Source organism: Macrotis lagotis, chromosome 2 (genome assembly GCF_037893015.1).
Source record: "Macrotis lagotis isolate mMagLag1 chromosome 2, bilby.v1.9.chrom.fasta, whole genome shotgun sequence".
Lineage (NCBI taxonomy): Eukaryota > Metazoa > Chordata > Mammalia > Peramelemorphia > Peramelidae > Macrotis > Macrotis lagotis.
The window spans coordinates 159,421,508-159,446,148 of record NC_133659.1 but is presented as its reverse complement, the minus strand read 5'-3'; the positions used below and the strand labels follow the sequence as shown (position 1 = coordinate 159,446,148).

Here is a 24,641-nt window from a genome sequence, read left to right as displayed (position 1 = left end):
ATGGATCTTTTCTTAGTGAATTTATGGATTACTCCATTAATACTTCAATGACATAACTGGGAATATCTCCTGGGTGTCAATACTTACCAATCAATCAAATTTCATTGAAGAAGAATTGAATCTCACTCTCATGGGGATGATTTGATTGTAACAGACTTTAGTGGGCTTGGGTCACATACTTTTTATTGAAGTTTTCAAGAGGAGTATTATTTGTATAACTCTGAAGAACATCTGGTTGAGAGAACCACAATGGAGAAAAGGAACGACCTCTCTCTGAATGTCTGATGATGGTTTTAGATGATCTGGGTCAGAAGGATATTATTTACCTATACTTTTACCCATACAAACTAGAGGTGGTCAAAAGCAGCCTTGGTGTTATCTTTCAACTACATGACCCTAGATAAGGGTGAGGCCACATATATCAGAGTGCTAGAAAGACAAAAAGGGACAAATCTCCTAGACAATGTTATAGTCCTGGAGATTTCCAAGGCCTAGTCTTCTAGAAAAGGGTAATACATGCATAAGATTCTTCAAGGGAAGAGGACCAAGAAAATGGAGGAGCAATCAAGGACTGAGTCATGATATCAAGGAAGAAAGTCCCAAGTTTGTTTTTCATTTCTCCAGCAGTTATTTGAACAGGGGAGATCTGATTGGAAGGCAATATCAAGTTCATTTCTCTAGAAGAGAATCTAAGCACTTAGGTATATTATAAGATTTATACAAGTCCATGAAGGGTAAGGTAGGTCTTAATGAATATGTTCAACAATGCAGTGCAGTGCAGAGAGCTCTGAACCTGGAATTTAGAAGGTGAGTTTAAATAAACCTTCAAATACTTTCTAGCTTTCTGTCCTGGGTAAGTTGCTCAGTCTCTATATATCTCAACTGTAAAATGAAGATAATAACAGCACCCATCTTCCAAAGTTGTGATGATCAATATATAGGGAGATAATATTTTTATAACATGCTGCTGTCTTGCACATAGTAGGTACTGGTTGGTTGAATCTTGTTTTTGGTTAATGAAGACCAAAACAACGTCACTATGTTAGAAGCAAATTGCAGTGTTTCCAAGTGTGGTTAATAAGACCAATTTTAGCCCAGAATGCTCTCCCACAGATTGGGTATATATAGTTCATGTGAACACCTGTGTGTTATCATGTTAAATGCTTCAATTCTGTCTTTCTCATAGAGCACTGCCAGTGTCTCCCAAGTTGCACAATCAATTCCAAAGTTCTTAAGAGAGACCTTCAAAGTGTCCATTTTTCACTTCTTCTGACTCCCTTGTGAGCACTTGCCCTGTGTCCTTGCCCTTATTTCTCTATTAAAATAATCTTTTTGGCATGCATATGTTTGGCATTTTAACAATGTGACCAGCCCATCATAGTTGCACTCTCTGTTTTAACATTTGAATGCTTGGCACTTTAACTCGAGAAAAGATCTTAGTGTCTGGTATCTAATCCTGCAAGTTGATATTCAGAATCTTCCTAAGATAATTTAAATGGAAGAGATTCAGTTTCCTGGAATGGCACAGCCAAAATGTCCAGGTTTCACAGGCTTAAAACTATGAGGTCAGCACACTGGCTTTGTTGACCAGCAGTCTAATACCTCTTTTCTCCGACATTTTATTTTGGAGCATCCCAAATACTGAGCCAGTTCTGGCAATGCATGTGTCAACCTCATTACTCTAGAAAGCACAGTGCCAAAGTAAGTGTGCTTATCCACAGTATTCAAAGTTTCTTCACTTATTGTAACCAATGGTTTTACATATGGATGATATGGTACTTGCTGATAGAGTACCTATATTTTCTTAGAATTAATCATTAGACCAAAATTAACACAACAGCAGAGCATCAATCCATACTCTGTTGCATCTCAACTTCAGAGGTTGCATTGCATGTATAATTATCATCCTCCATACTTGAAACCTCATGCTATCAAACCCCATACTAGAAAATCATGCATTAACACTCCCTCTTTCCAAGGGGATTACATACCATTTAGGGTCTAAGTCACTAAAGGGACTAGAGCCCTGAATGAATCATTAGAGAGAAGGGAATTTTCCTCTCTAGAAATCCTAGGTTTCATTTTCTTTTTTTTTTTTACATTTACTTCAAGCAAAAGATCAGACCTCTGCCATGATGGTCCCCTAAGATTCTTTCCTGGAACTCTTCTCTTGTGCCTTAGGAATTTTTAATCTTTTTTATGTGTCATGGATTGCTATGGGACTCTGGTGAAATTATAGTGATGAAAAATAAAAGATAGGACTCTTTCAAGGTCCTATACTTGGAATGAGTTCTCTTTAAATCCTTTAATAATGACCCATTGGAGGTAAAGTCTTGTATCAGCAACTAGGGTAATTCCAACTCCAATAGTATATATTAAAATCGCAGCAGTTAAAAATATAGTAGATAGAACTTGTGATCAAGCTTGAGGTCCATCCCCAGGAGAACCACAGCTGGTCCATGCCACTAGAAACCCTCTCAGTACTCTTAGCTGAGTGTCCCTTGGAGCCAAAGCATTTGCTGTGAAAAAATGTTCAAAGTGTTCAAAACAAACCAGAGTAACCTGGATTCTCCAACTAAGAATAATAGAATAGGATCTCAGTTCTATTTTGTTGTATTTTGGTACTGGGACCATGATTAAGAGGGACTGCCAGAGGAATTCATGTTTTACCTCTAGAAGTGAAATCCTAGAAGTTAATTTCTTGGATCAGTCCAAGACAAAATTTGGCAAAAATGTTTCCATTAATCAAATAAAAATGTTGGAAGTTTGAAGATGATTAGATACCATTATAGTTCTGACCAAAAATGATGCCAACTGCTGGAATTATTTTCATGATCCATAGGGAAGCTTCCAGGAAACCAATATCTGGGTTCTCGGGGTAGCTTGATTGAAGAGCTGATAAGAATGGCTAATCTGAGAATTATTACATCAAGAGACAGTTCTGAACTGGTTAAACACAGTTGCGTTGTCTGATGTTGCTGAAATGTCAACGTGCCATATATAGCTCTCACTATATAACCCTCACTCAAAATCAGAGGATAACTATTGATGGACCCATCTTAGGAATAATTCAATCATGCCTTCCCTCTATTGATTACCTCCAGTTTTCCCTATTTAAAAATAACATATATTCTACATACATAAACAAGTGTTTATGCATACACATGCATATATATGCATGTATATGTGCATGTGACTGTGCCTATCTTCTTTACATATAGCTGATTGCATATTGTCTCCCTCATTAAGCTATCTCTTGAGAGAAGAGACTACATTCTCATTGCTTAGCTCAGTATCTGGCATATGGTTTGCACTTAATACATGCTTGTTGGTTCATTGACAAAATGCACAAAATAAAATCCGAAATATATATATATAATTTTTATTAAAAAATACTCTACAGATCCTAGATTAGGAACCCCTATTTTATATTACTGCATTTGGTGATAAGACAGGTGCTCTTCCAAATCTTTTCATTTCTTCACGTATCTTCCATAACTTCCATCTCCCCACTCTCTCAGGTAAGTTCCTTACTTCACATTTCACTGAAAAAAAAAATGAAGCTATCAGTAAAGAGCTTCCTCTTTTCACTTCCCCTTCAAATCATATTATCTAAATTCTCTATTTTTATCTTTCTCCCTTCCCCCCTTGCTCTCTCTTTTTCTATTGCTTTCTCTCAGACACACACACACACACACACACACACACACACACACACACACAATGAGGTGGCCTTTTTCCTTATCAAGGCAAACCCCTCCATGTGCCCTGCTGATATCATTCTATCCTGTCTTCTCCAATAGATTTCCCACATTCTCATCCCTGCTCTCTCTTTTCTGTTCAATCCCTCCCTGCCTATTGAATGTTTCCTTTCTGTCTAAAAGAATGACCATTTCTTCCCTATTCTCAACAAAACCTCCATTTGACCTATCCATCCTTGCTATATATGTCTTCCCTTTTATGACTAAACTTCTTGAGAAGGTCATATGCCATGGGTACCTTCACTTCCTTTCAATATAACTGCTAACCTCATTGAAGTGAAACCTTTCTCCAAAACTGTTAATGATAATTGATGAATTTAATGACTTTTCCTATTTTCATCCTTCTTAACTTTTCTGCAGCCTTTGACACTGCTGATAACCTTCTTCTCCTTGATACTCTATTTTATCTGTGCTTTCATGGCACTATTCTCCTTTTACCTTCCTGACCACTCCTTCTAAAGCTCCTTTACTGGATCTTCATCCACCCCCATCTATGAGTCTTCCACCAGGTGCTGGCTCAAGTTCTCTCCTGTTCTTTCTCTATACTCTTTCACTTGGTGCTCTCATCAGCTCCTATGAATTTAATTGACATCTCTATGCTGATAATTCTCAAATCTACTTACTCACCTTTACCTCTTTTCTGACTTCTAGGCTTATATCTCTCACTACCCATTGGACATCTCAAATTGTATGTTATAGACATCTTAAACTCCACATATCCAAATTTTAACTCATCTTATCCCCTAAATCTTCCATTCTGACTAACTGCCCTTTACTATTAAAAGTGCCATCATCCTCCCAGTCACCCAGATTCAAAACCATGACTCCCCAGTTTCTCTTACCACTACCCTCATATTAAATTTATTGCCAAGACTTGTCAAGTTCGTCTTCATAATATCTCTCTCATATGCCTCCTTCTCTGACAATGCTATCACTCTGGCACAAGCTCTCATTATCTTCTTTCTAGCTTTTTACAATAACCTATTGGTTGACTTTCCTACCATAAATCTTCCTCCACTTCAGTCCATTCAGTTGTCAAATTGAGCTTGTCAAAGAGAAGTTCTGACCATAATATTCCTCACTTGATAAACTCTACTGATTTCCCATCACATCCAGGATCAAATAAAAAATTCTTTGCTGTTCAAAATCCTGCAACACCCCTTCCACCACCCCTCACATACACTTTTGAGTCTTACATTCCTTCCCAATCACAAACTATTCCATCCAGTGTCTCTGATGTCTTTGCTTTTCCTTAAACAAGGTACTTTATATCCCAACTTTGGGAGTTAAGACTCATCCTTCATGCCTATAATTCTCTTCCTCTTCATCCTCTCTTCCTGACTTCCCTTAGATCTTAGCTAAAATCCTGCTTTCTATAGAAACCTTTTCTATTTTCCTTTTATTCTAATGCCTTCCCTCTATTGATTAATAACTACTCTATACTATATAGATTCTATTAATACAGAATTGTTACTGTATTGTCTCTCTCAATCCCTCCCTGTTGAGTTCAGGGACTATCTTTTGCCTTTGTAACCCTAGTACCTAGCACAGGCAGTAACCATTTATTAAGCAGATGCTTAATAAATGGTTACTGCCTGACTAACTTATTTTTTTCCCTTGAATATCTTCCCTTCTTCCTAGCTTCCACATTACTGGCAAGGGCACCATTTTCATCCCAGTGATCCAATCTTTCAAAACCACTACAGTGTCATTCTCAACTCTTGCTTACCACTTACTTCATATTCAATTCATTGCTCAATCTTTTCATTGTCTCTCGATTTTCCACTCTTATAGCCACCAACTTGGCTTCATACTTTCATCTACCCTTGTATGTGTTATTTCAAAAGCCTATTTGTTCTCCCTACTTTAACTCTTTCATTACACTATTCCATCCCCCACTCAGTTACCAAGGGAATTTCACCCTCCCCCATCATTCTCAATGATATCTCCATATCACCCTCCCCTATTATGTTCAATGATATTCAGTGTCTTTTTATTATTTCCATGAACAAACATAAATTCCTCTCTAAAGTTCTTCATAATGATTTACAGAATATATGATTGCATAATCAAGTGGGTGGATCATTTGGGAAGATGGAATTCTTTCAATTGATCTTCATATATCTTCGTCTCCTGGTCACATTCCTCATATTCCAGTTTGTCAAGAACCTTCCTAATTCTTCCAACAATAGATAAAATGAATCTCCACTATACTTTTCCCTGATTAGGCAGATAGGCAGTATAGTGGATTGAGTTTCAGGTAAGAGTCAGAAAGATCAAGTTCAGATCTAGCTTCACTCACTAACTGTAGGACCATGGCCAAATCATGTAAGCTATATTTTTCCTCAGTTTCTTCTTCTGTAAAATGTGAATAACTTAAGGTTATTGTAAGAATGAAGTATTTTTAAAGCATTTAGCAGTGTCTGTCACATAGTAGGTACTATATCAATTAGCTGTTAGTATCTTTATTATTATAATCTCTACTCAAAGATACCCCAGGGAATAGAAATAATAATCTCTCTAGGAAGTCCATTATGCTTTGGGATAGCTTGATTTATTAGGATTTTTTATTTGACAATTAAATCTGTCACTATGCAATTTCCACCAGTTTTTTTCCTTGACCTGTTCTCTGGGGACAAACTATAAATTGAATTTCTCTTTCATATGTAAGGTCAACAAATATTTGAAGACAGTTATTATGTCCATCCCCTACCACCTGAATCTTCTGACCTCTAGACTAAATATCCCTAGGTCCCTCAACTAATGTTCATATGACATGAACTCAAGATATTTTATCATTTAATGCCCTCCATCTCCATTCTTCTCAAACTTTGGTGCCCAGAACTAGACAAAATAGTCCAGATGTCACTTGTTCAGTGTAGGGTATAGAGAGATTTAATCTTCTTATTCCTGGAAGCAAAGTTTTTCTCAGATCCCAGACAAATGTTATTCTTTAAAAGATCCATTAAATATAAGGGAACAAATACATATTTGCAAGCATATATGTAGTTTTCCACATGCTATACTATAAGTTCTGTGAGAGTAGAGGTTGTGTTTAATTTAAACATTGCATCTCTTCCAGCACCTTGTCCTAGTCATCAGAGATAAGACTATATGGACAAGACACGATCAAGTCCACTTGAACCTCCAAACTCAAAGATCTCTTGACCCAGAGGCAGTTAAGATGGGAAGGGGATGAAAGGCAATTACATGGGATCATGTGGTTATGTGGGAGATATAAATGATGAAAAACCATGAAGTCCATTACAGAATCAGGAAATTACCTACAGATACACAAATAGGAAACCCCTAGAAACCCATACTCTTAATGCATATCATCCTAAATAATTAAAGTGAATATACAAAATGTAGAAAAATTGAGAACCTGTAAAGGTATCAAATAAAATGAAAACCAAAACCAATCAACATTACAATTCTCATTTAATTCTTTAGTTGGCCAGAGATTTAGAGGAGCAGTAAAGTTATTCCAGCCCTGTCTCAGTCTGGTTATTCCATGTTAGCAGTTAACTTTCACCTGGAGAAATGCAGTTTGTGAATTTTTTTTTATTTCAAACTTCTGTCAGACTCACTGCCTCTTTCCCAGAAGTCCATATGTGAATCTTAACTGCACATAGTCCCAAAACACATGAGACGTCCACAACACTGTTTCATATTAACATAATTCTTCCTGAATGACTGTGTCATGGCATGGGGATTCCCCTTTGAGCACCCTTCTTAGATCTATATATGAAACTGCATGATATTTCCAGTTCAATAATTTCCCAAAGTAGATCAGGGGAAAGGTGTGTGTGGGGTGGGGGGAGCAGGGTAGGGGGAGAGATATCACTTTTTCACATATAGTACTTGAGAAAAAGTAGGTAGGCAATATAGCGGATTGAGTTTTAGACTAGATTCCGGAACATTGAGTTCAAATTTAGTTTCACTCACTTACTAAGTGTAGGACCATGGCCAAGTCATGTAAGCTATGTTCAACCACAGGAGAGAAAACTGAGGCCTTTTAACTCAATATTACTATTTCATAGATCACCAAAAGAGCTAAGAAATATGTTATAACAAGTAACACCTTGAAAGATTTTCTTGTAATACATCAGTTTCAAGGCAGTATACATATTTAGGAGCATAGAATTCTCCCCATGTCTGGTTCAATGTCAGACATTTTTAAAAAAAATACAGAGTTATGGTTGGAAATAGAGTTGAGGGGAGAAAGATGATCAAAGAGACAATAGTATGAGCATAAAAATGTCAATAGACAATAATGGAGAGAGAAGAAAAATGATAGAACCATATACTCCATATGGTAGGGACAAAACCAGGAAGAAGAAGGGAAGGGGTAAGAGAAAAAGAAAGAGACAGACAGACAGATACAGACAGGAAGTCAGAGAGAGACTAAAAGACAGAGGCAGAGAAACAGAGATGGAGATACAGAGAAAGACAAAGAGGGAAACAGAGAGAAAGAGAGAGAGAGAGAGAGAGAGAGAGAGAGAGAGAGAGAGAGAGAGAGACATTCAAAAAGACAGAGAACCAGAGATAGACAGAGACAAAGAGAAAGGATAGATCATGGACAATAGGGGGAAAATATATAAAGAAGAAAGGGTTCCAAAATCTCAAAATCTCTACTTGTTATTTGACCATTGAAAATGGTCACTGAGACATCCAGAAATTTCAGAAAACCCAGTGAGGATATATGAATCAAAGGGAAAGAATACTCCAGCTTTCTAGTTATTATTCTAATTTTCTAGGTCTAGAGGGGCAACTTAAGAGTTGGATTCACATCATCTTCCATAGCAGGGATAGTGTGGAAAGGCAAAGGAAAGAGGACTAGAATTTGGGAATAGTCAATTGTGAGTGGGATTGTAGCAAGTGAGCATAAGACAGAGGAATGCAAGGTTTTCATTAGTGAGCTACATAATCAAAAATTTCTATTTCTAGCGTGACAAATTTCTATTTCAACAGTTTCATGAAAGAGAACATAAGTTTTCTAATGAACATGAATATTGTCTACAATTTAGTCACATAGACCAAAACTGCAAGTAGTTTGACCAGTTTGTAATAGTATCTGACTAGGGATCCTTAAGATCTTTGGTAAACTCCACCCTAGAGTGAAGGAATACATTGCAAACCTGTAGCCTAGAACACTAGGTCACTGAAGTGTGGCCACTAGGTCAGTGGGACCTGAATGATAGCACTGAGTGAGGCCAGGGAGAGCATGATCCATTACCAGACCAACATGAGAACAGTATTTGAAACTATGTGTGGGCAGGACTGCCTGATCCTCCCTGACGAAGGATGGTCCTTTTAATGGCTTTCATAATCTCCTTGTTGCGGAGGCTATAAATGATAGGATTCACTAAAGGTGTGAGCACAGAGTAAACAACAGCCAAGGTTCGGTCAAGTGTCAGTGAGTAACTCTTCTTCAATCGTACATACATAAAGATGATACTGCCAAAAAAAATTAGGACCACTATGAGATGAGAGGCACAGGTAGAGAAGGCTTTCTTTCTCCCTGATGCTGTCTTGATCTTCAGGACAGCCCCAATGATCCGCCCATATGATGCCATGATGAAAAGAAAGGTGATAATGATAATGAAGGTATTGATGGCAAAATCTACCAGAACATTGGTGGATGTGTCCTTGCAAGCCAGACTGAGCAGTGGTGGAAAGTCACAGAAGATGTGCTGGATCTCATTATAGCCACAGAATGGGAGTCTAGAGACCAGGATGACTTCAGAGATGGGGCATAGGAAGCCACAAGTCCAGCAACTTGCAGCCATCTTAGCACAGAGTTCTGGGGTCATGATTGCTGGGTAATGAAGGGGCCTGCATATAGCCAGGTACCTATCATAGGCCATGGCTGTGAGGAGGTAGCACTCAGAGGCCCCTAGGGAATGAAAGAAGTAGGTCTGCAATAAGCAACCTGCAAAGGAAATAGTTTTTGTCTCACTAAGTAAGTTGATTAGCATCTTGGGGATTGTGGTGGCTGTATACCATAGCTCCAAAAAGGAAAGGACACTGACAAAGTGATACATGGGTGTGTGGAGGGCAGAGTCAAGTCGGATAACTAAGAAAATGAGCAAGTTACCAAAAATAGTGAAGAGATAAGCCAGCAACAGCAAAGCAAAGAGCCAAATCTGTATGTTACTGACATTGGGGAAACCAAGGAGAACAAACTCAGTCACCGTTGTATAGTTGTACAGTTCCATAGAGAGCTAGGATCCTGTAATGAAAAGAATGAATGAGGAAGACCTTGAATTGACCATGCTAAGCAAACAACCTTCTCTGGAAAAATCTTCTATGATTTTATCTTACTCTGTTATCTAATTATTTTCTGATCTTCCCCACTTTGTACTTCACGAGCCTGAGCTCTTCTAATGGATTAAAATTTTATCTCCAAGTTCCCATTTTTTAAGTAATATCTTCTGTGTTAATTAATTCTTTCTTTGACATTCCAACAATATATAACTCTTATTTGATGCTTAACCTATCTATATACTTTGAATTCTATCAAGGAAAGCTTTTAAAATTAATTCACTCTGGTACTTATAATGTCTCTATCCTAGCCCAAGAAAAGCTTAAATTTAAATTAAATCACCATCTGGGACTTTGTGGGGAAAGGAAAAAAAGAAAGGAGAACAAATTATATGAATAGACAATTTTCAAATGAAGAAATTAAAGATATATATATATATATGTATATATATATATATAATCATATGAAAAAATGCTTCAAATCATTATCGGTTAGAGAAATACAAATTAAAACAACTCTGAAATATCACCTAACACCTAACAGATTGGCTAAAATGACATAAAGGAAAAATGATCAATGCTGGAGAGGTGGGGAGGATTGAGATATTAATGTATTGCTGGTGGAGTTGTGAACTGATCCAACCATTTTGGAGAGTAACGTGGAACTATGCCCAAAGAGTTATAAACATGTTCATACACAGCAATTTCAATTCTAAGCATAGATCCAGAAGAAATTGTAAAAACTGGGCAAAGTCCCAATGTTCTAAAATATTCATAGCAGCTCTTTTTGTAGTGGCAAATAATTGAAAATTGAGGGGATACCCATCAGCTGGGGAATGGTTAAACAAGTTATATGGTATGAATGTTGTGCAATACTATTGTTCTATAAGAAACCATAAATGGTACGACTTTAGAGAAGTCCTGGAATGAATTACAGGATCTGATGCTGAACAAAGGGAGCAGAACCAAGAGAAAAATGGACACATTAACAACATTATGAGATGATCAACCCTGATGGATGGAGGTGCTCTCAGCAGTTCAGAGGGCTAGAACACCTGTATTAGCTATGGACAATACTATCCCCATCCAGGGAAAGAAAAAAAACAAACAGAAAAACAAAACAAACAGAAAAAATCCTTTAGAATCTAATGAACACTAAATTCACTTTTAAAAAAAAATATCTTTTGTTTTTCTTTCCCTTAATCCAAATTCCTCATACTGAAAATGACTAATCTGTAAACATGCTTAACACAAATGTGTACAATATTAACCTGACTGTTTACTGCTGAGGGCAAGGGGGTGGGAAGGGAAGGAGGAAGGAAATTTTGTATCTTAAAAATATACATATGCGTATGGAAGAATGTTGAAAATTTTTCGTAACAGGTATTAGGAAAAATAAAATAACAATTTAAAAAAAGAAAGAAAGGAGGGTCAGGCAGGAGTTGAACTTGGAAGTTGGTTTGGTTTGCCAAATTGTGTGTGTTTGCCAAATTAATTTAAAGCAATTTGTGTACTTCATCTATGTTCTCCAGTAAAACCGCCTACTCCTCTATTTTGAATGTGATGGGACAATATTTTCTGATGCTGCAGGAGGTAAATGGCTATTCTCAACAGGAACTCAGCCAAGATTCTTACCCCTTTGGCAAAATAATATAATGTGTCAGACCTCAACTCTATTCCTTTCTTCCTGCTCCACTCAGCATTCAGGAGAAACTCATAATTTTCTTTCTTGTTGAATGTAAAGGTGTGGAAATCACATTTCTCTCTTATGCTGTAACCAATGCCTTCCTCAACTATTTGCAGGTCTTTTAAAATAAAACCCTAACCAAGATGGGTCAATGAAACTGATAAAATTTCAGAGTTAGAAAGTATCACAGAGATCACCTCATCTATACCTTCTCTTTCTCATCAGGATGTATTTTTGCTTGTCAATGACTTCCCTAATAAAGAGAATATAAAAATGAGGTTGAGTGCTCAAATGAGGTTAAAGAGTGCAAATGAAAATTTCAAATGTCCTAGAAAATGTCTGTTATATTTAAAAGAGGAACAGAATTCTACTTTGCTATAACTTCCAACCATTGGTCCTACTTCTGACCTATGGGATCAAGTAAACCAAATTTAATCTCTACTCATGTCAAATGCTTTAAGTACTTTTTGACAGCAATAGTATGCCCCCAAACTTTTCTCTTTTCAAAATAAGGATAAATGACTACATAGATTACTTATTCCCCATTCCTTCAAATAATCCTTATACATCAATATAGAATCTCATACCCATTTTGGTTTGTCTCCTTTCAGTTTACCAATGCCTCTTATACATCCATGAGATATTCAGAATTGACCAGAGTCAAATACAGGACAGTTTTCTTAAAGTAGGATCCCCTAAGGAGACTTTAGTTTGATTTCAAAGAATCTGCAAACTTTAATGGGGGTGGAGAAAATCTTTATTTTCAATAACCTCTAACTGATATTTAGCATTCCTCCAATTATTTAAAAAAACATTATTCTGATAAAGAATTATACACTAAAGGCTTCACCAGACTTCCAAAGGGTTCCATGATGCATGCAAAGAAAAGTTAAGAACTTCTGGAATAGAGGGAATATCTTTCTATTCATATTATAGATAGTATGCTATTAAAGCAGCTCAAGATCTCTTTAGATTTGACTGTGGGGAAGGGAAGAGTTGGGGAGAGTTGTCAGTTTACACTGTTGACTCAGATTGAGCTTGTAGATGACAAAAACCTAAAGATATGCCTAGTCATTTCCCATTCTGAAACTACTTTTTATTCAAGTTTTAATTTGACTTTGTGGTAAATGATATCTAGGTTCCCTTCCATCACTAAGTTACAAATGAGGACTTGGGAGCAGCGCACAAAAATGAAAGGACTTGTCCAGAGTCAAACAGCTATTGTCTGAGGCATTATTTAAACTCAAGTCTTCCATGAATTCCCTAAGAAAAAAATGTCCACAGGCTGATGGATTCACAAGTGAATTTAAAGGAAAATTAATTCCAATATCATATAAACTATCATTATGTCCCCATGTATAAGATCCACCTTTTTCAAAAAAATTGGGGTCTAAAAACTGGGAGTCTCTTACACAGTGTTTATAGATTTTTTCACTTGCATTTCTTGCTTTTTCATGTTTGCTGTCTTTGTGCTCATTGTTTCACATTTGTTACCAGTATATTAGGTTATATTTTTCCACGTTCTGCCCAGAAATGGCTCAGAAAAGATTTTTGTACAGTGCTGAATTCAAGTTAAAAGTGATCCAGTTTGCAAAAGTGAATGGAGGGGCAACTAGGTGCATCTTATATATGCATAAATATGGTATTTGGAAAAAATGGGAAAAGTAAGAGTCTTTATATATGACCCATATTGGATTGTTTTCTGTCAGGGTGAAGGGAAGGGAGGGAGGGAAAAATGTAAAAATCAAAACCTTGCCAACAAAACAATATTGTTTAATACTACTGCTCCTTGTAGTTGGCAAAATAAATAAAATATTAATTTTAAAAAGTCTTATAAAATTCCTTTTATGACACAAACATGGTGATAATATCTAAACTTAGGAAGAGTGAAAAAAGAATGAAAACTATAGACCAATTTTTGTAATTAATATTTCTTAAAAATAATCAAATTAAATATTATCAAAGAGATTACAAGAATTTATCATAAGGATAATACTTTATTATTAGGTGCTATTTGTACCAGAAATGCAAGGCTGGTCCAATATTAGGAAAACAATCAGCTTAATTAATCATATGAATAACAAAACTAACAAAAACATATGATTATCTCAATAGATGAAGAAAGAGTTTTTGACAAAATACAACATATTAAAAACATGAGAGAGGGAGCATAGGAATAAATGGAGCTTTCCTTAAAATAATAAACAAGAATTACCAGTATTGGGGATAAGCTAGAAGCCTTCCCAATAAGATCAGGGGAGAAAACAAGGATATCCATTATCATAACTATTTTTCAATATTGTTCCAGAAATAAGAGAAGAAAAACAATTAAAGGGATTAATATAAGCAATGAGGAAGGGAAAAAAAATCACTCTTTGCAGGTGACAGGTTGCTAATCTTAGAGAATCCTTGAAAACCAACTTAATAACTAATGAAATAATTAACAACTTTAACGAAGCTACAGTTAAAATAAAGCCACATGAATCATCAGCATTTCCATATATTACTAAATATGTTCTTCAACAAGAGATAAAAAGAATTCCATTTAAAATAATTGTAGACAATATAAAAATACTTGAGTGCCAAGACAAATCCAGCAACTATATGAATACAATTACAAAATGGGTTTTATACAAATTATCAGATCTAAACCATTAGAAAAATAAGAACTACTCATGGTTAGGTTGAGTCAATATGGTAAAAATGACAACTCAACCTTAATAATAATAATTTACTTAGGGGCGGCTAGGTGGTACAGTGGATAGAGCACTGGCCCTGGAGTCAGGAGTACCTGAGTTCAAACCTGACCTCAGACACTTAATAATTACCTAACTGTGTGGCCTTAGGCAAGCCACTTAACCCCATTTGCCTTGCAAAAATCTAAAATAATAATAATAAATAATTTACTTATTTGATGCTGTACCAAACAAACAAAAATTATTTCATAGAGCTAGGGGAAAAAAGCAAAAATTCATATGTAGAAACAAATGGTCAAGAATATCAAAATAATTAACAACAACAAAAACGTGAAGGAAAATAGTTTAGCTGTACAAGATCTCAAACAGTATTACAAAGCAATCAATCACTATCAAGCTTATTTGATACTAGCCAAGAAATAGAGTGTGAATAGATTAGGTACTCAATGCACAGTTACCTAGTGTTTGATAAACCTAAAGATCCTAGATTTGGGAAAATGAACTTACTGTTTGACAAAAACTTCTGGGAAAAATCAGAAAACAATTTGCCAAAAACTTAGTATAGACCAACAACTTATTCCATATACCAAGAAAAAATCAAAATAGGTACTTGATCTAGAAACAGAGTGATAGCTTCATCAAATTAGGGGAGTATGGAATAGTTTACCTATCAGATCTATGTATAAGTGAAAAAGTCATGTCCAGAGAAGAAATAGAAAGCATTATAAGATGTAAAACAAATACTTTTTATAATATTAAATTAAATTAAATTAAATTCATAAACAAAACCAAGGCAGTCAAAATTACAATGAAAGTAGAGAACTAGAGGAAAAATTTACAGAAAAGTGTATATGATAAAGACCTCATTTCTCAATTATTTCCAGAATTGAGTGAGTTTTTACGAATATGTCATTCCCAAATTGATAAAAAGTTAAAGAATATAAACTGCAGTTTTCAGGGAAAAAATTAAAACAATGAATAATCATACAAAAATGCTTAGATGATTTTTTGGCCTTGTTTTTGCAAGGTAATGGGGTTTAAATGACTTACCCAAGGCCACATAGGAAATTTTTAAGTGTCTGAATTCAATTTTGAACTCAGGTCCTACTGACTCCAAGGGCCAGTGCTCTATCCACTGCTCTACCTACCTTTATCATTTTGGGCTAATATGATAGAAAATGGAAATATTAAAAAGGATGTGAGAAAACTGGAATATCTAATCCATTGTTAGTGGAATTGTAAACTGATCCAAGATTTCTAGAGACCAATCTGAAATTGTGCCCAAAGGGTGATAAACCTGAATATATCCTGTGACTCAGCAATACCAGTTCTAAGTCTGTACACCAATGATAAGGACCAATTGCACAAAAATATTTAAAGTACATTTTTTTAGGGTAGCAAAGAACCGGAAATTAAAGGATATCCATAAATTAAGGAATGACCTGAACAAGTTGTAATCTATGATTAGAAGGTAATATTTTTGTAAAGAAATAATGAACAGTACATGTTCAAAAATATTTATAGCAGTTCTTTTTATAGTGGCAAAGAACTGGAAATTGAGGTGATGCCCAACAATTGGGGAATGACTGAACAAGTTATGGTATATGAATGATATGGAGTATTATTGATTTGTTAGAAATTATAAGTGACTCTTTTTGTAGTGGCAAACAATTGGTAATTGAGAGGCTGGCCATCATTTGGGGAATGGCTGAACAAGTTAAGGTATATGAATTTTATGGAATACTATTGTTCTATAAGAAACCATGAATAGTCAGACTCTAAAGAAGCATGGAACAAATTAAAGGAACTAATGCTGAGTAAAAAGAACAGAACCACTTTGAATATTGAACACCTTATCAACAACATTGTGAGTTGATGCAGCTCCTCTCAGAAGGTCAGAGAGCTAAGACAACCCAAGGAGACTAGCTATGTACAATGCTATCTCCATCCAGACAAAGAAAACAAAATTTTAAAAAGACATCTACAGAATCTGAAACAACACTACATTCACCTTTTTTGAAGTTTTTTTTAAGGCAATGGGGTTAAGTGACTTGCCTAGTCATACAGGTAGGTAATTATTAAATGTCTGAGACCGGATTTGAACTCAGATCCTCCTGAACCCAGGGCCAGTGTTCTATCCACTGCGCCATCTAGCTACCCCTACATTCACTTTTTTAAAATTTCTCAAGTTTTTTTTTTAATCTCATGGTCTTTCTTTTTCCTTTATCCTAATTCCTCATGTTAAAATGACTAAAACGGGGTGGCTAGGTGCATAGTGGATAAAGCACCAGCCTTGGAGTCAGGAGTACCTGGGTTCAAATCCAGTCTCAGACATTTAATAATTACCTAGCTGTGTGGCCTTTTGCCTTGCAAAAACCTTAAAAAAATAAAAATAAAAATGACCAAAACATGTTAAACACAAATGTGTATGTACAATATTCATGTGATTGTTCATTGCTGAGTGGAGGGGGGTGGAAAGAGAAAGGTGGAAGGAAATTATACAACTTAAAAATATACATATGCATGTGGATGAATGTTGAAAAACTTTCATATCATGTAACTGGAAAAATAAAACAAAATAACAATTATAAAAAGAAAGAAAGAAATCATGAGAATTGGATCTTAGAAAGTCATGGAAAGACCTGTATGAGCTGATGCTGACTGAAGTGAGAATAATCAAGAGAAGATTGTCCACATTAACTACAACAATATGAGATGATCAGCTATGATGCACACAACTTCTTTCAACAGTTTAGTAAACAAGGACAATTCTGAGAGACCTGTTAAGGAAAATTCCATCTACATCCAGAGAACAAACTATGTTCTTAATGCAGAACAAAACATATTATGTTCACTTCGTTAAAATCTTCGATTAAATTTTTTCTTTTTTTCTCATGGGTTTTTCCCCCTTAATTCTAATCCCTCTTTCATAACATGATCAATATGGAATAATGTTAAACAAATTTATACATGTTCAATTCTTACCAGCTTGTTACCATTGGTAGGGGAGAAGGAAAGGAGTGTAACAGTAAAAATGTGTAATTCATAAAATTGCAGTGTTAAAATCTACCTTAGCATGTAATTGGAAAAATTTAAATAAAACTTCAATAAAGAAAAAAGAAAGAAAAAGAAATAATGAGGGTGATTTCAGAAAAATCTCTAAAAGATTTACATGAACTAATGCAAAGTAAAGTGACTAGAAGCAGATTTAACATCAATTCTATATGATAATCAATTATGAATGTCTTAGTTATTTTCAGCAATTCCATTATCCCTCAATTCTGAAGGATTTAATGATGAAAAATGCTATCTTCTCCAGAGAAAAATCATGAATTTGGATGGAAAAAAAGCTTACATATTTATTTTTCTTAACCTCTGGATGAATATATTATTTCCTTCAATTCTAAATGTATACAACACATAGCACATTCCCCTTAAGAGGAGTCCATAAAACAGAAAAAAAAATAAATAATAACGAACTCTGACCTATCAGATAGTCAAAGCAAAACCGTAAGGATTCTCAGTTGTCCAGAGAGCTAGGACAACTGCATTAGACTGATTATGGACTGTGCTATCCCCATCCAGAGGAATAGCTTAGTCACCAAATCAATGCTTATAACAACACTAGAGTGCAGGGGATACATAAATTATAAGATCTTAAGGATAGACAGGATTTTGTAGCATCTGGAAAAAAACAAAGAATGTTATGGAAATATGAAGTTAGGTGATCAGCCTATTGTGATGCTATGAACACATAGGGTGCATTATAAATTCATTAAATATGACACCCATAGATTCTATTCCCAGTTTAGATTCAGTCATAAAAAAAATCAATAGACCTTGAGTCAAGAGACCTGGTTTCTAGTCTTTCCTTTTTCCACTTATTTAATGTGTGACTTAGGAAAAATTATTTCAGTGTGCTGATCTTCTATCTCATCTGGTAAATGGGAGCAATAATATTTGTAGCATCTGATTCACAGCTGTTTTTTGAGTATCAGATGAAATAATATCTTTTATAAGTTTGAAGAGCTGAGCTATTGGGTTTGTAATAGAGTTTAACTTGATCTAAGGAGAAAATTGCTAAAAATTGGAGCTATTCCAATAAAGAATCAGAAATACTTAAATTCAGTAATACAGCATACAAGAAAATCAAGAAAATAAATTACATGGGAAAGGAATTGTTGGGGACACTGGAAAGCACTTTCGCAGAAAGTAAGCTTAGGATAATATTTGACCCTACCCAATCCTACCCCACACCATACTGAATCTATGACTTCATTGATAATGGGAACTATAATAATATATAACTATATATTTCTTCCTAACTGAGGAAGCTCTCTCTAACAATGCAGGCTGGCAATTCTTCTATAAACCAGTCTTAGAATTTCCTAGACTACTGAGATTTGAAGTAACTTTTCCAGGCTTACACAGCTAGTATTATCATAGAGGAAAACTCATACCTGAACTCAAAACTGAAAGATATAAAGATTTGAGAATGAAATAAGATACCTTTCACATCTATTGATGAAGAAATAATTAAACATTGGTCATCTTAAAAGATAAATTAGATAATTTCAATTATAGTGAAAGACTTTTGCATGAACAAAATCAAACTAACTAGAATAAGAAGGAAAACTGAAAACTGAGTAATGAACAAACAGTCCCAGAAGATATAAAGCAATGAAACTTCCTCCCTTTTTGACAGAGGTTATAGACTAGGGGTACAGAATTTTGTGTATATATATATATATATATATATATGTATATATATATGTATATATACATATATATATATGTATATATATATGGAAGGAGGGATAGATATATTTGGAAATAAAGGATATGTTACAATTAAAGATAGCAATAAAAAATATCATTTTAAATTAAAAACAGTAACAATTAGCTATCCAAAGAAAAATAGTTTACCTCTTTAGGTGGTAGGTTTAGAGGGAATAAGCTGGCTCAGATAGTGTTGAACACAGAACCAGAAAAACCTGAGTTCAAAACCAGTCTGAGATACTTGCTATCTGTATGACCCTAGTCAAGTCTCTTGATCTCTGGCCCCCTCTGTTTCCTCTATTGTAAAATGGAGATAATAATAGCACCTGCTTTCCAGGAGTTGGGAGGATCAAATGAAATAAGATTTGCAAAGTTTTGCCATCATATCTGACACTATGCTATTAAGTGTCATTTAAGAAATGACACTAAATAAATGCTACCTTCTTTCTTTCCTTCCTTTCTTCCTTCCTCCTTCCTTTCTTCTTTCCTTTCTTCTTTTTCACTGGCTGGCAATCTCCAAAGAGAGAGTGGATGACAATCAGTCCTTATACTTTAGGAGAAACATTTTACTTCAAGAACAGAGAAGATTAGATAATTTCTGAGATTCCTTCTAAGACTGAGAATCACTAATGATTATCATCATCATCTTTAATCGGGAAGTAAGTAAAATAAATATTATCAATTTACATGGGAATTTTCTTAGTGTTCTTCTATGTCAGTCCTTCTTGTAAAACAGACACTGTGCTTGGCTAAAGCTATACTTAAGCTCCTATGTAGGTCCTAAATTGAAATCAAGACATCCTGAATTCCAACTCAACCTCAGACACTTGCTATCTGTAGAACCTGGAGAAGTCATTTACCCTCTGTCTTTGTCAATTATAAAATGAGAATAATACTGTCTATTTTCCAGGATTGTTGTGAGGATTCAATGAAGTCATATTTATATAATGCTTTATAAGCATTAAAGTGCTGTATGTTAGCTTTTATAAGAAAAGTATGAACGGTTTCCCCTGAGCAATTCCTCAGACGCTATGGAATTAATCATCTCAGTATAAGGAGGGGGTTTATCTGCCAAATTAATCATTTGGCTATGAAAGTGTCTTTATTGCTACTCCATAGATGAAATGTGGTTAAAGTGGTTTACATCCAAAATATTGACATTAATCTCTATGCAGATCCCAGTTAACTGTATTAAACCTGCACCAATATAAGGTAAGCTGGGTATATCTGATGTTTCATACCAGAAGTCCAGCATGTGGTAGGCACCTTAAAGCTTGACTGTGTTTGTCTAGAGATCAATGTTTCAGCCACATATCTGTATTAACAGAGCTCATGAACTGTTTGTCGAATGGTTTGATCAAATACCTGGAGAAATAATCTAAAACTACTAGACTGTCAAATCAGTTATGAGTTACATAAATGAGCTAAGAAATAAGCAGAAAAATTCTTCCTTAATCTTGCCAATGTTGTCATGTGCACTTCTCTCTACTCATGCCCTTTAACACAACCAAACTGTGTACCCACAATATTGAAAATTATCTTATATATGCTCATGTGAGCCTCTTAACATGCTGTGAGATAGGTGCCACTCATACATTTTACAACCAAGGTGGAGAGTGATTAAATGATTCAACCAGGATCATAAAGCTAGCAAGTTAAATATTTCATTTGATCCTCCCAGCTACCTTGGGAAGGAGGTTCTATTATTATCTCTATTTTATACTTGAGGAAACTGAGACAGGGAAGACTTGCTCATGGTCATAGAGCTATTTCATAGGCTGATTCTGAGATCATAGAGCTTCTGAGGCTGAATTTGAACTCACATGTTTCTAATTCTAGATGAGTGCTCTGTCACACTGAAATTCTGGTCTTATGTCCCCATCCCAAAACTTGACATTAGGCAAGCCACTTAGACCCTTTAGCCTTCAATTTCTTACCTGTTAAAAGGAAAATGTAAAAGTGATATTTGCACTATCTACTTCATAAGTTTTTCATTATATTCTTGTGAATTACATTATATATTTGTGGTTACTATTAGACAAGAGAGGACAATCTATATCTCATGAAAAGAAAGATCCATTTCTTTCCTCCTCCATTTCTTCATCCTTTAGTCAATACTGGAAGTGTGGTCATAGGATGAAATCATAGGACATGGAGATCACTGGTTATATAGACCAACTCCTTCACTTTGACGATGAAAAGAAAGAGTATCAGAATGCTGAATTAACTTGTCCTTGGATTAAAATTTAGATCCTTAAACTCCAAATCAAGATCTCTTTCCATTATTGCAAACTATCTTTTCCATGTGCTCTGTTCTGATATGATAATTGGTTTGATCCCCATGAAAGGTAGAAAGGGATAAGTATCATTGACAGAAGTAACTGGTCACTACTGTACATTGATTAGAAGAACCAAGAAGAATAAAAATTGGCCATGAGTCAAGTCATAAAATCAGTGCTGATATCACCTCAATATTTTTGATTCACTTGATAACCTTGACCTCTTGCCCTAACTCTAGGAAAATATTACTATTTTCCTAATATGTTCTCAAATACTTACTGATTGGTATTGGATATTTCTATTTCAACATCCCATATATTTTCAAGTTCAACTGTAATTAAATAGAACTCACTGATACTCATTCCAACTTCCCTCTCCTCAATTTTCCATGTCTGTACATCATTCTATTAGTCATAGTAATAACAGCAGTTCACATTTCTAGATCCTAAGTGTGAGACACATGATATAGTTATAATTATCCCAGAAAAACTAATATTCCCAGCATCACATGGTCTAAGAAATGTGTCTTTTGACTCCAGGTCCAATGGACTTTCCATTCAGCCACATAATTAAAATATTTTTCATTTTTAATTCTGTCCTTCATTTATCATAAGACCATGTAAATAAACTCTAATCATATTAATGGCGTGGGCTAATATCCAGCTTCCAACCCATCCCATCCACCCACTAAGTTCTACTACTGAACTATCAACCATGACATACAGTGTCAAGGTTGACCTTATCTACAGGCAGAATGGATGATTTCCTATGGAAAGAAGACTAGTGTGTGCATCAGACTATCAGAAATAAAGTCTTGGCTCTTCTACAGACTAGCAGGGTAACCTTGTTAAATCACCTAATCTCTCAGAAAAATCAGTTTCCTCATCTGTAAAATGAGATACTAGAATGTCTTTAAGATCCCCTCTATATCTAACATGAAATTACTTTGACCTTAAGATAAAAAGACATCATCTAATTCAACCTTATTTTAGAGGAAACTAAATTGCTTGTGGTCACACTGTGAATCAGTAAGTTCATGGCAGAACCTCCTTCCCATTCTGCAGCTGTTTTCACTAAACCATGCTGTTATTTCCCCTTCTTCTGTTTCAAAGTTTTGTCTAGAGCTGGTCCTCTGCAGAGCCCTCAGCTGGATATGACTCTTTCCTCTGTCTAATTCCTTCTGTTTTCTTACCTATACTGTGATCTGCTCTCTGATTCTTGGTCTCAGCTCCTGGACTAACCACTTCTTTTCTATCTTAACCTAATCTCTGCTCTCTGCTTTCTCCACATAAATCTCTATTTTCTATCCTCTCAGCCTACCTACTCACTTTCTCAAGTTTGTTTTGACAGCTAGGACCAACATACTAACCCACGTGGAACCATCAGCTTTGTATTGTCTCACCTTGTCTGTACATTCTTCATCTGGGCTAAGGCTAGGAGTCTTTTTCCTTCCTCAATTCAAATGAATTCCTGGTGAAGGTCCCCTGAGCCTCATTTGACAGACTTGAGACACTTAGGAATATAGAACCACAAGAAAAGACCCTGGGGTCTGAGCCTAAAAGTAGAGACAAGACTCTCCAGGGCTTTGTAGGCATCATTCCCGGCAGGAAACTTTGGAGACATAGACCATGACCATCTTTTCTCTGCTGAGATTGGTGCATCAGTTCATTCCACATACTCACCCCTATGAAACCACACCAATCTCATCTTTCTATTCTCACCTTTCTCACTCTAGTACTTTTTCTTATTCTTTCATGCTTCTTTTCAATGTCCTTCCCATAGACATGCTGTTCTATCTGAACAAACAAATTTCATGGCCTTTGCCTATTTCAACCATCGCCTCTACCACTTATAAAAATCAAAAATGATACATAGATCCACATGCTACCCTGGATCCATAATAAATGCTTTCAAACAAGCCATTCTCCTTCTTTTCTCAACCAAGGCTTGCCACCTCTCTTTTACCTTGCCTTGCTTGGTCCATGGTCCTCTCCCCAAGAAAGCCTTATTGGACTCTAACCCTCTTTTCTCTAACCCTCTTTTTTATTCCCCATTTTACCACCCTCCTGCTATTCTTTCCTCTTTCCCAACTCATGTCTAAACTTCTACTCATCTATTTGTTCCTGTGACTTGGTTTGTGCCTTGAGGATGTCTGCATTAATGATGATGTTGATTATGATAGTTTAATAATAATAGCAACCATATAGATGTTTTACTAGATGTAATGCTTTAAGGTTTGCAAAAATGCTTTACAAGTATCTCACTTGGGGAAGCTAGGTAGCATAGTGGATAGAATGCTGGCCCTGGAGTCAAGAGGACCTGAGTTCAAATCCAGCCTCAGACACTTAATAATTGCCTAGTTGTATGATCCTGGGCAAATCACTTAACCCCATTGCCTTGCAAAAAATACAACCAAAAAAGTGAAGGACAAGTATCTCACTTTATCCTCAAGATTCTAGAATTTAAGTGCTTTTATTATCACCATTTTACAGATAGAGAAATTAAGATGAAGTTACTTGGTCAGGGTCACTTGGTAAGTGACTGAGACTAATAATAATAATAATAATAATAATAATAATAATAATAATAATAATAATTTTGAGACTTGATTTGAATCCAAGTGTACTATCAACTGCAACTCTTAGTTATCCCAAGGGCAGGCAAAAAATTCCATTTTGGGGGATAAATTTGTGCTAAGGACAGATGAAATTCAAATTTCCTAGAATGAAAGAAATAAAACAATGCTAATATGACTCCCTGACTATTCCCACGCATATATATATATATGTATATATATATATACATATATATATACATATATATATATATATGTATTTATATCTTTCCAGGGCCACCATTTTATTCTCTTCTTTCACTGCCACTCTAGATGTCCCAAGGTAGTACAATGAGCCAACTCTTCCCTAAGTATCCTTCCACTGCCTCAGACAACAATGGTATGATCAGAAAAGGGACACTGTCATCTTGCTCATCAGTATGTGCCCAAGGAAGGTGACACTGAAGACACATTCACCAAGACAACTCTTCCAGGAGAAGCCTAAGTATATAAGAACTGGAGAATAGGAACTGACTACCTCTGTTTTGTGGGCCCTTCTCAGTGAAGTGGTTATAAAGGATCTATAAAATGATGAGGGATTCACAATATAGTTGGAA

General features: G+C 35.5%; 1 protein-coding gene across 1 annotated transcript; it reads right to left on the bottom strand.

The window, feature by feature from the left end:
* Positions 1–9,028: 9,028 nt before the first annotated feature.
* On the bottom strand, positions 9,029–9,982 carry OR6N2 (olfactory receptor family 6 subfamily N member 2). Its single transcript, XM_074220929.1, has one exon. The coding sequence runs from the start codon at positions 9,980–9,982 to the stop codon at positions 9,029–9,031; it is 954 nt and encodes a 317-aa protein (XP_074077030.1).
* Positions 9,983–24,641: the final 14,659 nt, after the last annotated feature.

Bases quoted from the DNA above. Each gene is read 5' to 3' on its own strand.
- OR6N2 (XM_074220929.1), bottom strand. From the start codon at position 9,982: ATGGAACTGTACAACTATACAACGGTGACTGAGTTTGTTCTCCTTGGT.